This window comes from Myotis lucifugus, unplaced genomic scaffold (assembly GCF_000147115.1).
Source record: "Myotis lucifugus unplaced genomic scaffold, Myoluc2.0 scaffold_347, whole genome shotgun sequence".
In the NCBI taxonomy this organism is placed as follows: domain Eukaryota; kingdom Metazoa; phylum Chordata; class Mammalia; order Chiroptera; family Vespertilionidae; genus Myotis; species Myotis lucifugus.
In genome coordinates, this window is record NW_005871395.1 from 1,038,887 (window position 1) to 1,055,889 (window position 17,003).

Consider the following 17,003-nt stretch of genomic DNA (forward strand, 5'->3'; position numbering starts at 1 on the left):
TTTGGGCAGGGAGAGGCCTGGAGGTGCACTCGGAGGTGCACAGGAGACATGGCGGGGCAGGGTGCCGTGCTAAGGAGGCTGGGCTTTGCCTGTGGTGCTGGGGAGTCATCACAGGGTTTAAACACTAGAATAACACAGTCAGACTGGAAAGTATCCAGGAATATGCACATTCACATCCAGCATTTCTCCAAGGGGCTCAGCAGGTCCCTTCCTGCAGTGTCCCAGAGAGGGCAAGTGACTTGCCCAGGGTCACACAGCAGGTAGAGGAGCGTTTGGAACTCAGGTCTTCCCATCCCCCCATTTTTGTCTCCTTTCTCCTCACTCCCAGGTCTGCTCCCTGCCCACTTGACTTCTCTGCGCTCTCCTCTTCCAAGACTGTGTGGGTCACCTACAGGCCTCACCCCAGCGGGACCCAGGAATGCAGCAGCCCCGAGGTGTGGAACTCCCCAGGGTGTCCCTGGAGGCCAGACACGGCTGCCCTGTCCCGGGATGCTGTGGTGACCCCTGAGCACCCTCAACCCAGTTTCCTTTCTACCCCTCCCCCCCTTTCCTGGTCACAGTCAAGGCCAACACTAGCCCATGCACTGCCTGTGCACTAAGAAAACAGCACCCCTTCCCTGAGAACTAGACTGCCAGCTGTGGAAGGTTGTCATATGCACTGCTTTTGTTAGAACAATTGCCTGCTAACTGCAGAAATCTGTATGAGTGACGCACAGAGCGACAGAGCTGTGTAAATAGCATGGGAAGCCGTACAATAACATGTGCCATAAGGCTCGCGCGGTGCCTACACCTGTGTTGGCAGTGTATCCTTAGCCAGGGTGCGGGGCCTCCAACTCTTCCCCTTCCCGAAAACCCACATATTAACGGACTTTTGTAAACCCATAATGTTTCAAACACTCTTAGTAACGAAGTGAACTTCTAACTGGCTTTTGGTGTAAATGGAGAGTTCCGATTTGGACGCGTCAGGCGGCCATGGTGGGGCCTGGCACGTGCCCAGGACGCCCCAGGATACGCAGCTGTGAGAATGTTCTCCCTGGGAGTCGGGGAGGGAAGTCCGAGGCGGGGGACTTAGCAATGATGAGTCTGTGTCCTTTCTCCAGGAAGCTGTGAGCCGAGAGCGAGAACTTGAGCTGGAACGGGAGAGAACCTGACGAACCCAGCCGAGCCTTCTCCCCACTGTCCTCAGACGCTGTCCCCTCGCCCTTGGCCTTTGGGGGACCAGGGTGACACCCACTATCAAGCCTGTTGCGAGCACCTTCCTGTCTTCACATCCTCTCAGCTTCCTCCCCTGCTCTGGACAGACGGGCGGACAAGGACGGGAATTGGGGAGCATGCAGCGCAGCCCTCCTGCTGGCGGGCCCGGGGTCTTGCTCCTCCCTCCCCCGCCCCCCCAGCCCCAGCGTGGGCCAGATGGGTCCCAGCTGCGGGATCTAGTCCACGGGGCAAAACTCTGGAGGGTCCGGCAGGGCTGAGCCACAGACACTCTCCCATTTCCTGTGGGGTCAAGAGACCAAGTTCTTGAGTTTTGTTTTCCATTCACTAAAGGCTCCACGTGGACTGGCCACCGCCTCGGCCGCCTCTGGAGCCCCTGATGGAGCTGGGGCGGCAGCAGCCTCCCCGGCTCCGGCTCCGAGGACTGGGGGGCAGCGAGTGGGGCTGGCGGCTCTGGCCTCCCTGAGTCTGTGTGGCTGTAGAGGAAATGGGGCCAGACGTCCCTCCCCGCCCCCAGCCCGAATGAGGGCAGACTCCGCTGTTCACACCGAAGTGAAATGTTCCACAAGAAAGACACCTCCAGCCTCAGTTTCCCCAGCCTGTCCCGAAAAAGGAGCCCCTCCAGCCCCAGGGTGGTCGTGACCTCCAGCCCGACCGGCCCAGTGAGGGAGCCCAGGCTGTCCAAGGCCTCAGGTGCATTTGCCTAACAAGCCCTCGAACCCCAAACCCAGGGGCTGGGTGGGAGGCGGCCCTGAACCGGGCTGGGCACCAGGAGGACGGAGCAGATTTAGCCGCGGAGGGAGGGGGCCGTATGGAAGGAGGCCCTGGTGGAGCCTGCGCGTAACGGGACAAGCCCCTCAGAAGCTTCTGCCCGGAAGACCCGGATGTGCCTGGGAGAGGCCTGAGCAGAGTCAAGTCTCGGGTGTACTTGGACCCCTGCCTGCCTGGTTCTGTGGCCCAGGGAGTGCCTGGTTCTGAGAGCCCGGACCTCCGCTGCAGGCCTCTCCTTGTGCAGATGGCTATGCCCAGAGGCCTGAGCCTTGGGGGGGAGGGGGGGGGGGAGGCTCAGTTTGCACAGCTCAGGAGTGAGTGCCCCCTGGTGTGCAAGGAAGAACTGCACAGGGTAGTACCTGCTGTCTAGCTCAGAGCCCGGATTCAGAGCCCAGCTGCTCTCATGCTGTAGTTATAAGTATCAGTAAGTCCCCTTATATATTTTCCTTCATTTTGCTTAATTTCCTTTTCCCCCATTTGAGGTAATCAAAAGAATTGTTCTTGCATTAGTTTCAGGGTTGCCAGATAAGATACTGGAAGCTTTGTTAAATTTGCATTTCAGGTGAATAATGAGTATTTATTTAGTATAAGTATGTCCCCAGTATTGTATGTCCCCAGTATTGCAATTACTTTTTTTTGTATATCTGAAATTCAAATTTAACAGGGCCACCATATTTTTACTTGCTAAATTTGGTAACCCTAAGTAGTTCCTTTCTCCTTTTTATGCTCTTAAAAACAAAAACAACAAAAAACACACGAATGGATTGTTTTTTGAAGCCAGTCACCTGCTTTGAAACTGGGAGGCCTCACTGGGGCCAAGGCCAGAACACACTGGTTTCCCAAACAAGCGAATCTGAATGACAGCGGCGGTGCGGCCCTCTCTGTGACCAGCTAACACCCCCAACTCACCAGTTCTCTGCTGACCCCGTTGTCTCTGACTCACCCGCTTAGCCTCCTGACTGCTCAGGGTGAGAAATTAGCTTAATTATGTCCTGATGTTACTTGCCCACCTTTAAAAGCCTTCAAAGCAGCAGGGTCGCGTGCACTGCAGGGCACTTGCAAACCTCCGGGGTCTGAATTGAGGGAGGCCCACCATCGTACAGTGTCCCCCACCCTGTATTCCCAACGGCACAAAAGTCCCATAGCCACTGAGGTCCGTTAGCGTCCCGAGGGCGGGATTGTGTCTTTTACATCAGCCCTGGCCCGGGTAAGTGCTCGATAAATGCTGGTTTGATATAGGAGTTAATGGGTTAAAGGTCCGTGAGGTCCGTGAGGACCGCTGGATTAGACAGTAAGGGGGGCATTATTACAGGGGTTCTGTGATCTTGAACAAGGCACCGCCCACTCTGAGCCTTAGCTTCCTCATCTGGGAGGTGAGGATACTAGTACTGCCCTCTCCTCCCTCCCCATGAGCATCCGGGCTCCGGGAACGGAAATGTGGTTTGAAAAGAACACAAGCCATCACACAACAGGGTCGCCTCCCCCAGGAGCCACGGCAGAACTCCCATGTGATCTGAGCGGGGAAAGGAGGCCTGCGATGCCTTCCGATGGAGACCACGTTTCCAGACCCAAACCAGGCACTGGCTTCTGCCAAGTCTATCCTGGTTCTGAGTGACAGAGTTTGGGCGCCAGGATTTAAGGACGGATAAAACAGATGATTGAGAATGAGGCCGGGCCCACATTTTCCGGGACGTAAGAAGGAACTGTCACCCTAAGAGCCGCAGAGGTGCAGGATGTCAGGTCTGGAGGGCAAGTGTCTGTCTCCAAGGTCGTCAGCCTGTGGGCAGCCTCTCCCGCCCGAGGCCCAGCCCGGAGCACCTTTGTCACTGCCTCAGCAAGGTGGCACCCAAGGAGGGGACACCAGGAAAGCGTCCAGACAGGGACCCCGGCTGGACGAGGAGGCCGACCCGCAGCCTTGCAGGCACATGACCGGCCTGGATGTGGCTGTGGGCCCCCGTCTTGTCTCCACTGTGAATGACCCACCTGAGACCTCAGTGCAAATTGTTTCTTTATTTGTCCAAATAACACAGTACAAAAATGAGACAGATGCCAGCATCGGGAGCTCATACCAAACACGCATGCAGCTTAAAGAGCACCATTCCGAATGAGAAACCACGGACGGAAGGTTCCTGACCCCCATTTAAAACTGGTTCCCATCCTTCACATTTGGCGCTGTATTCCTACACACCACCTAAGATAAACGCTCACCCCCCACCCCCCACCCCTTCTTAGCAGCAATAACACTAAATGACTTTCAGAATGTGATTAGTTGAGATTCCTAAACTTTGCCTCAGGTTTGAGGTCAGTCCCATCTGAACACCCAAGGCCTCTCTGCCCGGGGCTTCTCCACCCCAGCCCCACCCCATGGTGCTCATTGACAAGACTGAGTTTGCCATCCAGGTGTCAGCACCCCTCCCCTGGGTCAGGCTGTGGTCCTAGCCCTGCGGGCGTGCCTGTAGGTGATGGTACATGGAAATGGTTCCCTGGGGCCAAGCTGTTGAAACTGTTCAGTTGGGTAGACGGCAGAGCCCCTGACGGTCCACCCTTCACCTTTGGACACAAACGAGACCCTGCATGAGCTGGAAAATTGTCCTCAGAAATCTACAAATGCACAAGGCCCAGGGGTGACTAGCACTTCCTGCGCCAGGTGCCCCTGAGCAGCGCGCCGTGCAGCCCATGGTGAGCCAGCTGGAACCCTCCCCATTTCCTGAAAACTACCGCGTTGTGGCTATAATAACACTATCTGACAATGACACAGTGGACAAGGCACTATGCCATCTTCAGAACCTTCACACTCACTTCTCACTCGCTCTCGGCAAACGCCCACACGAGGCTGCAAGGCACCGGCTTCCTTTCTCTGCCCATAGAATTACAGGACGCAGGGCTGCAAGGTCTGAGACAGCGAGCCCCAGTGCGTAGGTCCTCCCTCTCTGGCCTGCAGAGTTCCTGGGCGGCGTCTACAAGTCCCTGTGGGCCCTGTCAACTGAATAAATGATGTGTCGCACATAGAGGCACACCTGTTCAAATGCATGTGGATGTTCTGGCAAGAGGTTCAATGTACTTTTGAAACTAAGATTCATTTAAAACCAGCACCTGAAAAAAATGTCAGCAGGTGTTCTATATGTTAGTAGCCATATTTTTAGCTCTGTGGGTCAATAAAATACATGCCGGTAAAAAAAAATAAGATTAAGGACTTGGTAACTCTTAAATGAAAGTGAAAACCAGGAGACACTCAAGGGCACAAGTGGGCACCAGGGCTGTCCCCAGAATGCAGACTTTGGTCCAGTGCTTGTCGAGGTGGCTCCCCCACTTCCTCCCCACCCCACAGCGTAGAGACAGAACCCCTGGTTGTACAATTCCAGCTGAGGAGCAAGGCCTCCAGGGATGCCTGACAAGCTGCCTGGATCTCAGGAGTTCTCCACCTTTCTGTTCATTCATTCATTCATTCATTCGGCGAGTGCCTCCAGCTCAGTGGGGAGGCTATGTTTAGCCGCAGCAGAAAAGCACTCACCACCCCTCTTTAGACAGATTTCGGAACACAGAACCAGAAGGGACACAGTGGGTCCCCTCCACCCAGAATCCAAGGTCTGAGGGGACAGGGACATGCAGGGTCTTGCAGCAAGTTTGAAGCAGGTCAGCAGTTGAAGCCCGGCGTCTCCTAACTCCCAGTCCAGTGCTATTTCTCCCAACAGGGTGTGTCTGCCTGTCGCTCTGTGGGAGAATGCGTCGTGCACTCTCAGTCTCACGCCCACGGCGATGTGAGGACACGGAAGGCTGTCCTCTGTCTGCAGTCGTGTCTGGGAAGCAGCGGATTGGGACAATCATGGAGCATCTTCGGGGTCTCCTGGCAAAGCCACCAATTGCTTGACTAGTTCAAGGGCACTTGAGTGCAAGGCACAGCTTTTAATCTGGACTCTGGAAGTCAAGACTTGTGATGTTCTGAGGAGAAAAGGAACATAGGTGTTAGCCAGAGCCCAAGGCGTCTGATAACAATAGACATCTCCTTCACTCGTCACCACACCACACCAGCCCCCCCTCCGGGTCTCTGCTCACACAGTGCCTTCTGCCCACAGTGCTCTCCTGGTCCCTTCTCCCCATCTACAGCCTCTCCTGCCTCGAAAGTGAAAATCAATGCCTGCCACCTCCTGGAAGTCTCCCAGAGCCAACTTGCTTCCTTGACCTCAGTTACCAGTAATATGGCATGGAATTGATATTTAACTCTGTCAGCAGGGATCAGTCTGTCTTTTCCACTAGCAGAACCTCCCACAGGCCCTCACAGCACCTTGCACACTATCTACTGGTTGAATGAGTAAGTGGATGAATGAATGAGTGAAGGAATGATAAAACCAGAGGAAGGAATTAGGGCTACTGAGGATGTCAGAACTGATGTTTCCAATATCTTCCACAAAGAACTCAGATCGCTCTATAAACTATTACCTAGCCCATCTTAGAGGGCAAATGACCTGTAATATCCCCATTCTCGGGAGAAGACGGTAAGGCTGAGAAAGGAGAGGTGTGAGGTCACAAGGAGTTCTCACCGGGAGAACAAGCCACTGTTGGGCAGAGCATTTGAATAACAAGCAGCAAATATGTGTAGCTTGTAAGACTGAGCACATGGCTTCCAAGGGTAATTCATTCCAGGAGAGGAAGACAGAGTGTTTGAGTGATGGTAACGACATTGCAATGACGCTCCCGTTTCCCGGGGGGGCCATTAGGATGTAGAAGTTCTGGTTCTGTGTGTCCAACACCAACAAACAGAACATTTCTTTCCTTTAAAGCAGAGGTTCTCAACCTGTGGGTTCAACCCCTTTGGGGGTCAAACGACCCTTTCACAGGGGTCACCTAAGACCATCGGAAAACACATATAATTACATATTGTTTTGTGATTAATCACTATGCTTTAATTATGTTCAATTTGTAACAATGAAAATACATCCTGCATATCAGATATTTACATTATGATTCATAACAGTAGCAAAATTACAGTTATGAAGCAGCAACGAAAATAATTTTATGGTCGGGGGTCACCACAACATGAGGAACTGTATTAAAGGGTCGCAGCATGAGGAAGGTTGAGAACCACTGCTCTAAAGTCACACCCTCATTCAGTAGCTTCAGATCAGGGCCCAGTGTTTGTAAGCAGGTTATTTTAAGTGGATTTGAAAGGAGTGGGGGAAACTGTTTATCCGAGTCTTCCAGAGTACATGTGAAAACTCAGATTTTTAAAAAAATCAGTGGTGCGTGTTATTTCTAAATGGGAATCTCAGAGTCTTGGGGGAGGGGGAAGCATGAGGCAATCAGAAGAGTGAGCGTGGGGCAGGGGAGGGTCTTAACCAAGGACCCAGGCCTGTGAAGGAGCGCCCCCGGGTGCTCACTCCTCCAGCCCTCGTTTGATATGCAACCTCACTCTGCTTCGTTGTTTCAGTTTTATGGCAGTCTCAGATTGGGAAGCCACGCAGCAGAACCCACGGAACAATAAGAGGGTAAGCTAAGACAGCAGCCAGTCCCATATCCCATGCTGATATCAAAAAGCATGAAAGTGGCCCGGCCGGTGTGGCTCAGCTGGTTGAGTGTTGTCCCATACAACAAGTCGCCGTTTGAGTCCCAGGCAGGGCACGTGTCCGGGCTGCGGGCTTGATCTCCAGTAGAGGGTGTGCAGGAGGCAGCTGATCATGGATGTTTCTCTCTCATCGATGTTTCTATCTCTCTCTCCCTTCCTCTCTCTCTAAAGTCAATAAAAACATATTTAAAGCCTTAGCCGGTTTGGCTCAGTGGCCTGGGTCCCGGGTTTGATTCCAGTCAAGGTCACCTGCCCGGGTTGCAGCCATGATCCCCAATAGGAGGCAGCCGATCAATGATTCTCTCTCATCATTGATGCTTCTATCTCTCTCTCCCTCTCGCTTCCTCTCTGAAATCAATAAAAGTATATTTAAAAAACATATTTTTTTTTTAAAAGATGAATTCCCTTAACAAAAAGTATGGAAACACACACAGTTGAGACCAGAGCCAAATGAAGAAGATGTTAATTATCAAGTAAAGCCCGTGAGGGTTTGGGGGAAGAAAAAGGTCACCGTGGTGTAGAGCTGCCTCAGAAGGCCTCAGCAAGGAGGTGGCACTTCAGCTGGACCCCAAAAGTCCTGAACTAGACAGGGAGGGGGGGGACAGTGAGTAGATCCCGTCGTGACCCCGACCTTGTCAACCTTTTCGTCACTTGTGCCACATCGCGGTGTCTCACCTGCTGGGCCTCCGTGTGTGGGAGCTGGGGGTAGCGCAGGCCCATCAGGCTGAGGGCTGTGTGCCCACTCCTGCCGGCGTACTTGTTGGCCAAGTCGAAGGCAAACTGGTAGGGCCTCTCCGGGAGGCCCCTGCAGGGCGCAGGGGAGCAGGCGCCCCGTCTGCGCAGGGTGGCCGCCAGCTTTCTGAGGGAGGCGTCGGGGAGCTGGTAGAAAAACTTCTTAAGGCTGGGGTGTCGCCTGATCTGGAAGCAGAAATGAAGGCAGGCATCAGTGTTGCTGGCAGGGGACCCTCCCACCCACGGCCTCTCCCTCAACTCCATGCAGCCAGGCCGGGCCTCATTGTCCCTGGGATAAGCTCCCGGTTCCATTCCTCCCACAGCCGCTCAGAATCTGTTCTGCAAGGTCCCACTGCAAACAGCAGGACAACCTGGGGGCGAGGGGCAGGTGTTTGGAACAGGACAGCGGGGTTTAACCGCCCCTACGCTGTGAGCTCTCGGAGACTCGGCTCGGTCTGTAGAAACGGGAGGCTGATGCCCCCGCCCTGATTATCCGGGCGAGGGGTTGATGAGGTGGTTTATGTAAAATGTGTCAGCCTAGATGTTGATGAATTTTAGTTCCCACCCTACGCCTCCTCTTACTACCTAAATGTCTTAGATTGGGTCCCGCCCCTCTCCCCCTCCCCAGGCCGAGCAGAGACAGGTCTGGGGTGCAGCTCTCTTATGGGGAAATGACCCCGGGGAAACCCTGATGGGAAATGAGGAGCTCAGATGGGAGAGCAGCCACACAGTCCCCTCGGGAACTCAAGAAACCAGCCCCGGAGCGAGGGGCTGGGGTGTGCACCCACCAGCTCCCATCAGCCATTGGTTGAGCTCCTGGGAGGTGGAGGGTGTTCATTCTAACCTACCATGTGGGTGGTAAAGTGGCTCTGGGGCCAGTCCTCGGCCAAAGGATGCAGGTGCAGTTGGGCCGGGCTACACGGTGAGGTCAGGTACCTACAGCGGCCGCCACACGACTCACTCATCTGCGACCTGCGCTGCCACCAGTGACCCTTCATGAGCGATCTGTGTGTCTCTCTGAGGAGACGGAGGTTTCCAGGGCAGGGAACCGCCCGTAGAGGCTGTCTAGCCAGGGAGGAACATCTAAAAGCCTGAACGAGCTGGAGGTCACATAGGTGCTGAGAGTGTGCCAGGACCTCCCCCAGTCAAGTCCATCCGGACTCGGAAGGAGGCTCCGGGAGGTGGGACTTGAGCTGAGCTTCAGGGAGGACTCGGATGGGGTGGCCGGGCTGGCAGGGAGCCACACGAGCTTTATATTCTTTTAAACTAACCTGTATCTCATCTGCTACCTGTGTGGCACTTTCTATCTATGCACTAAACTTTGCTAAGAAGGTATTTATCCCCCAGTTTGCAAAAGAGGAAAGTGAGGCTCAGAGAGGCTAAGGGACACGCCCAAGGTCACCCCGACACAGAGATGGGGGTTGAACTGAGGTCTCCGCCATGGGTTGCTGAGGCCTCGGGGGGACTGAGTGCTCTTACCTGCTCCCCCAAATGGCCATCCACTCCTGGGAGGAGCGCCACCAGCTGCTGGATGACCAGCTCCCCTGGAAGATAAAGGAGAGTGGGCACGTGGTGCCGTCACACGTGGCTTAGACGACTGTGTCTAACACACAGCACAGGCTGGTCGTGAAGGGCAGAGGGGCGTCCTTCCCGAGCTAGCGCTGGGCCTGAGAGCTGGGCCTGGCTGCTTTACGGAAATAGAAGGGGCTTTGGGCGGCCACGCTTCCCCCGCAGCCACCTGACAGATACGAAAGCTGCGCCCTGGATGTCCCCACCCAGGCTTCAGAGCAGCAGGGTCAGGAATGGAGCTGGGACCAGAAAGGGGGAGGGGGACTTCCCGGCTACGGATGGAGCGGGAATGTCCCCACCGGCCAGGCTGTCAGCAGCGGTGTGCGGGGCCGCTCAGACCAAGGGTTCATTGCAAATGGTCGGGGAGGCTGTGGGCCCTGGTTATCAACTGCCAGCAGTTGAAATTGGCCACAGTGGCGATATTTGTACCACAGAAATCTGCAAAGGCTGCAGATCGGGCTTCCCTGCTTGACACCACCCCTGCCCCCCGCCCAGCCTGCTTGCCAGCACACCTCTCCTTATGGGACCCGGAGCAAGCTAGGAATTTAATGAACCCTTCAAGCAAACCAATGGTATGGGGTGGGGTGGGGTGGGGTGAAGTTACATCCCTTAGAATAGACTGGTGTTCTCTGCCTGAAGAAGGCTCTCAGTCTCCGACTCTGCCCCGGCAGCCCCAGCTGAAAGGCTCCCCTCCCCGCCCTGCCTTCTAGTCTCCTGGACATTTGCCAGCTGCCTTCCAGTTCCCTACTCGGGCTCAGCCTGGTAAGTCCACGGGGCACCGTCCCAGGTGAGAGCAGGTGGTACTAACTAGATTCACACGCTCCGTCCGGCAGGGGTCTCCCTTCTGGCTCGTGGCTTCTGGCCTGGGAGGGTGATTCTGAGGATCCAACTCGGCCCCCTTCTGCAGGCGAAGACTCCCGGAACTCAGGACCCTCCGGATCTGGGGCAAAAGGAGCTGGTGTGAATGTGTTTGCACCAAGGTCTCCAGCGCCTCACTGCGCCCGGGGCTGACAGCAGTGTCCACAGGCACCTGCAGGAGTGGGGCCCCTGTTCCATGGGCCCACGTCAGAGGAGTTCACGGGACTCTACCTGCCCCCTCCCGAAATCCCTCGGCCTCCTCTCTGCCCGGGAGGAAAACAAGCAGGCCTGCCAACAGGTCCCACCGGGTAAGCTAACTTTCCCTGTAACCTTGCAGTCCCTTAGCCTGTGGGAACCTCACTTTCTCCATCTGTCCAATGGGAGTAACAAGACGGGCCTCGCAGGTTGTGAGCTGGTTAAATGAGATACTATGTGTGCGCGTGGCATGGAGAATCACTGCAGAGGTCAGGGGATCACTGTGCCCAGCGGTCCTCACTGGGAGCAGCGAAAGACAGCCCTGGCCTACCCTCCTTCATCAGCCCTCGGCCTGTGCTTCTCCATTAGCGGGAGCACTTGCCTAACGCACAGAGGCACTGTTCTCCTACCACCGTTGCTTTCAAATGCTGGAGTGTGTGTGTGTGGGATGCGGGGAGTGTGGGGAGTGGTGGGTCCTGCCAGCAGCCCGCCCCTCTCCTTCCCCATGGTCCTCCCGCACCTCCCCGCTCTGTTCAGAGCAGAGAGCAAAAGTCAAGACTGAACCAGAGGCCATGCAGCTGGCCAGCCCCTGCCCTGGAGGAAGCCAGGGGTCAGAGGCTGCCTCTGCTACCATGACAACAGCAGGCCCACTCACCAACGCTGCTGGAGATGGAGGGCCGATGGCCCCCCACACACAGGGGCAGATAGGTGGGCCGCCTGGGCCGCCGGGACTCCGGGCTGGCGGCACCTGCAGCCCCCGCTCTCTTAGGCTCCTTGGAGCCATGCTTCTTATGGGAAAAGGCTTTTCGGAAGCTCGACTTCTTCTCTTGGGATTTCTTCCTGTAGGGTGGGGCCGGGTTTTCCGAGGCCACCTCTGGCTCCTGGACTTGGAGTTGCTGCAGGTGAGACGAGAGAGATCGAGTCAGGCCCTGGACTTTGAGGAAATTGCAAGTGAGCTGGGGAAAGAGACCAGCATCCCCTGGAACGAAGAGAGACCCATGCGGGCCAGAGGGGGGGTGTGGCCCAGAGGGAAGAGCCACTGATGCTCAGGGGTGGAGAGGGAGCCTGCGGCGACGGGGGAGGAGGGGCCGGAGCAGGGCTCTGGCAGGATGTAGGACTGGGGAGGGCAGGGAAGTGATGGTGCCAGGCAGGGACCTGGGTCCATAGTGAGGGTCAGGGTCTAGGCGGGGAACGTCCTCCTCACCTTCTCCCCCTCCTGCTCCTCTGCATCTTGGAGTAGGGCGACGATCTTCTGGATAAATTCCTCTAAAAAAGGACATAGAAAGTGTGGGTCAGTCTTCATTTCCTAAGGCCCGGGTGGGTGATTCTCTGGTCTCCTAGGTGCGAAGGAGCTTGCATTTTCGCTGTCCCAGTCCATGACCCACGGGACTCACAGATCCCTCAGGCGGGCCGAGGGCAGAGGCAGCTTCAAGGGGACATAGTCATGATCATTCCCCAGGGAGGACCTATGGGTGCCCCCCCATTAGGTGAGAGGAAAACAGGAAAACGGCACTGGGCCCCTCTCCATTCCCCTTCCAGGCACATTTTTGTGAAAAGCAAACAAGGCAGAGGGGGTAGGAGCAGGCCTTTAGGAGTATCCTCAGCACCCAGAACTGACAGGGATTCTGATTCTAAGCTCACCCTCCCCAGTCCCCCCCGCCCCCCGCCATGAAACAGTAATGATCGTGAGGGCAGCTGCCATTTGCTGAGCTTCTCTCCTGTGGCCCTTCCCCCTTCCCATCCTCTTTGCTTCTCCTGCGGCTCTGAACAGCCTCAACAATAGTGATAACAACCAATGACAGCTAACGTTTATCAGCTGCGAAGGGGCACTGCTCTCAATGCTGCATGGGCATCCCCTCCTTTAGTGCGTCCAACAGCTCTATGCGGTCGGTACTATTATTATCCCCATTTATACTGATGAGGAAACTGGGGCCAGAGAAGAAGCAACGTGTCCAAGTTGATGCGGCTGCAAGAGGTCAGAGCCCAAATTCAAACCCAGGCCCTAAATCACACCGTCTACCCAGCCCGTGCCCTGAGCCAATGCCTCCCTCGAAGCGCCTATGGCCGCCCCCCAAGGAGGGCGTTTCGCAGCAGAGGCTCAGACAGGGGGTGACCGTGGTGTGGCTGGGCGCCTGCCGCACTCAGAGGTCAGGACCAGTCTCTGCCTCTCTGGTTGTTTCCCTTCTGCAAGTGGCAGGGTCAGGCCAGACGTTCTGAAGGGACCCGGGGGGGCGGGGGCAGGGAGGCGAGGGGTACTGACTGCACTCCGAGGCTTTGTCCGGCTGCAAGTCCTCTCCGGGCTCCGGGCTTCCTGAGTGGATGGAGAGTTCGAAGGGACTTGGACCCCCACAATCTGTAGACGAGGCCTCTTGGACTTCAGGTTCTTCCAAGTCTGAGAAGCAAAATGAAATGGTGAGTGTGTTTTGTTAGTTCGAGGCTGTTAACTACTGCACAGATGCTACAGAGCCTTCACCGTTCGCTCTGTGGCCAGATCACCGTGGAGTGAGCCGGGGGAGTGAGCCGGGTGGAGGTGAGCTGCTGGGCAGGGCCTTGCACTTGAACACCTGGCTTCCTGGGCTTACTCCCTCGCCTCCCTCCCCTAGCGACCTCACCCCTCCACCAGCCTGGCTTGATCCTCTAGTTGGAGAGTAAGTGCGTAAAATGAGTCAGCACTTCGGGCCAGAATCCCCTGCAGGAAAACCCACTCTCTGGTTCAAAGCATTGCCCCTCCTTTTAAATAGGCTGCTCCCGCTGACACCCAGGAGATCCTTCTCCCTCTGGCTCCATCATTGATGGGCCATGACCTTGATCACTGTTTTGCCCCCTAACGATCAGTTCCCTCATCTGTAAAATGGAGGTAAGAAAACGGCCGAGGGCTCATTGATCTAGATCCACAGTGGGCAGGTGTCCTGGTTTACAGGCGAGGAGAGCGAGGCACGGAGATGGAGAACGACATAGGAAGTACAGCTCAGAACCCAGGTCTCCCGCCTCCCAGTCTCCTCCGTCCTGCACAGCTCCCCGCTGCCAGGGTGTGGAGGCTGGGGTGCAGAGCTGAGGACGATGGGGGTCCCTGAATACAATTCCCAGTGGGGGCTTCGGCGGGGAGGTCTGGTGTGTGGAGGAGGCCCGCTGGCACCCCTCCCCTCCCCACGGCCCTCCCCATGTTGCTCAGGGAAGAGCAAAGGTCAACGGGGCTGGCTGCTCTTCAGGGCCAGCTCCAGCCCAGAGGAAGCGTCCAGAGCTGGAGGCAGCCGCAGTGTTGCTATGGTAACCGTGAGCCTGCTCACCAACGCTGCTGGAGATGGAGGCCCGGTGGCCCCCGACGCACATGTACAGGAAGCTGGGCCTCTTGGACGGCCGGGACTCCGGGCTGGGAGCATCCGCAGCCCCCGCTCTCCTGGGCTCCTCGGAGCCCTGCTTCTTATGAGAGGAGGTTCTCCTGAGGCTGGGCTTTCTCTCCTGGGATTTCTTCCTGACGACGGCTGGGGCTGGGGCTGGGTTTTGTGGGGCCACTTCTCGCTGAGAGCCTTGAAGTTGTAGGGGGCCTGGGAAAAACTGGGCCAGGTTCCTGACCTTGAGGAGAGAGGAGAGCTCCCTGAGAAGCAACTCAATCGCAGCCAAGTGCTAGGGGGTGTCCCCAGGCAAGGGGGTGACAGAGTCCAGAGCAGGGGGGCTGGGAGGCCTGGAGGGCAGGTAGGGCAGGTAGAAGGGGGAGAAGGGGGAGGAGAGAGTGAGGGAGAGGGAGAGTGGGAGGATGAGGAGGAGGGGGAGGAAGCATCAAGCCCCCGGGGACCCCCACCTCTCCTTGGCTCCTCACCTCTTCATCCCACTCGTCTCCCACGGCTTGGAGCAGCTGCACTATCATCTGGATGATAGTATCCTCTGGAAGAGAGTGGATTCCAGTGAATCTTTCTAGATCAGTGGTTCTCAACCTTCTGGCCCTTTAAATGCAGTTCCTCATGTTGTGACCCAACCATAAAATTATTTTCGTTGCTACTTCATAACTGTAATGTTGCTACTGTTATGAATCGTCATGTAAATATCTGATATGCAGGATGGTCTTAGGCGACCCCTGTGAAAGGGTCGTTCGACCGCCAAAGGGGTCACGACCCACAGGTTGAGAACCGCTGTTCTAGATGCACAGAGCGCGCTTCCTAATGACTGTGCTGGACTCTGAGACCAGCATGGGCCTCCTGTGTTGAACGGGGTGCCCTAGAGCATCTCCTGAGGCCTCAGACGGGGCGGGAAGCACCACATCCCAGGGCTGCTCCTTCTGAGAGGCTGGGAGGTCCACGGGGGAAGGGCACTGGGCCAAGGCATGAGATTTCATGGAAGACATCTCAGGTCAGTCCTTCAGACGTTCACCTGGTGCCCTGCTGTTTCCTCAGAACGCACAGATCTGAGAATATCTGCCTTGGGTTGAGCAAGCTGTGTGACCTTGGGTGCATTTCCTAATCTCTCTGGGCCTTCCTCTCTTTCCCTGTGAAATGTGGATCGTAATCCCTGCTCTGCTTCCCTCCAAAGGCTGTTAGGCCATCAAATGACGGGCTGCGCTTGGAAATACTTTTCAAGGCTAACGCTGACCTTCCAACCTGCAAAATGCCGTCGGAGGAACGGCTGAAAGGGTGCCGGCCTGGCCTCGGGTGGGGTTGGAGGACGGAGGGACTCCAGCCCACAAGACAGACAGCCGGCCGAGTTGATGCTTAACCACACTACCCAGTCTTTGCAGAGAAGCCACGAGCAACATCAGGGTCTTCTTTGCTGCCCCGGCCACTCTGCAAGGACAGCGAGCCCACAGTGGCCTCTGCTAGCTGCCAGCTGGTCCCAGGACGTCCGCAGACTCTTTCTCCGCCCCCGCCACCCCCACCCCACTTCGCTCTGTTAGAAACCCTGCTTGGCTTTTACTCCTGCACTCTGTCTACCTGCTGATTCCCTCTCAGGTGAGAAACAGTTAGCATGTAAAATAAACATCTGGCACAATGAGCAGCTGAATGCCTTTTACTTATTCTTTGATGGGCAGAGAGCTCCTGTTTCATAGCTTTAAAAATATGCCCATTCTGTACAGGGAAGTAGATTAATGGAGCAGCATTGATTTTATTAGGGCCAATGCCAGGGGTGTGGTTGTGTATGAGACTGTCCTTATTTCTTGGGTATTTAAGGATGAAGCATTATTTTACTTAAAATGGTTCAGCAACGAAAGTACACACACACACACACACACACACACACACTCACAAAGCAAATATGGCCAACCGTTAACAACTGTGAGCATGTGAGTGTGCATAGAACTGTTCTGTCCACTCTTTGATATATTTAAATATGTACATAAATTCTATCTTCCTCTCTTCTAAATTCCTTTTATAAGTTTAAAGAGAATAACAAAGAGTCCCGTGCTCATTAGCACATGATTCCTGTGACTCCCTTCGTGGAACCCTAAAGTAAGTGTGGCCAGGAGCCCCAGGGGGCAGGTCAGTGCTCGCCAGAGAGCGACCAAGGCCTAAGCTGTCCCCCCATCCCGCCCCCATTCCCCCGGACAGCCCCCAGCTGCGGCCAGAGGACAGTAGATTCTCACTCACGGTCAAGCTTCTGGGGCTCCTCCTCCGGCCGGGGGCCCGTGGCTTGGGAAGAAGGCTCCGAGGCCCCAGCACCCCGGCCTTCGATGAGCGCGGACTGGTGGGGATCAGGATCCGCCCCGCCTGGAATGAAGGCAGACGCAAGTGAGGGAGTGTGTGTGGGGTGGGGCGGGGGACGGGACGGCATGTCAGTGACATTCTCCTGACTTGGTTAATGGACACAGGAAACAGCTCAGCATTCGCCGCAGGAGGGCGCTGCTGCAGCCGGCTCTGGGCCTAACCAGAGAACCAGGAACCCAACGAGGCTTCCATTAGAAAAGAGGCCGCCTCCACCCAGACCTCCTTCCCCCGCCCCCAACGCATCCTGGGCCTCCCTGCGTCTCTTCTCCCCACGAAACATGGGGACTTTGGGCAGAGCCCTCCCCGCCAGGTGCCCGGGGACACTCAACTCCAGGAGCCGGAGTCAGAAAAGGAAGGCACCTCGGACTCGCTCCCTCATTTTACAAATGAGGAGTCAAAGGCTCCAGAGAAGG

The 17,003-nt window shown here is 56.0% G+C and overlaps 1 protein-coding gene across 1 annotated transcript in view; it reads right to left on the reverse strand.

Moving 5' to 3' along the window:
* Positions 1 to 4,676: 4,676 nt before the first annotated feature.
* Positions 4,677 to 17,003, reverse strand: part of CUNH6orf222 (chromosome unknown C6orf222 homolog) — a 13,405-nt gene continuing 1,078 nt past the window's right edge. Inside the window, exons 2-11 of the mRNA XM_023764783.1 lie at positions 16,474 to 16,593; positions 14,697 to 14,779; positions 14,185 to 14,416; positions 13,158 to 13,289; positions 12,102 to 12,163; positions 11,553 to 11,793; positions 10,653 to 10,784; positions 9,755 to 9,819; positions 8,219 to 8,461; positions 4,677 to 5,922 (exon numbers count right to left, since the gene is read on the reverse strand). Of these exons, the coding sequence (XP_023620551.1) occupies positions 5,887 to 5,922; positions 8,219 to 8,461; positions 9,755 to 9,819; positions 10,653 to 10,784; positions 11,553 to 11,793; positions 12,102 to 12,163; positions 13,158 to 13,289; positions 14,185 to 14,416; positions 14,697 to 14,779; positions 16,474 to 16,593 (1,346 nt within the window). The 3' untranslated portion in view covers positions 4,677 to 5,886. The remainder of the gene's footprint in view (positions 5,923 to 8,218; positions 8,462 to 9,754; positions 9,820 to 10,652; positions 10,785 to 11,552; positions 11,794 to 12,101; positions 12,164 to 13,157; positions 13,290 to 14,184; positions 14,417 to 14,696; positions 14,780 to 16,473; positions 16,594 to 17,003) is intronic.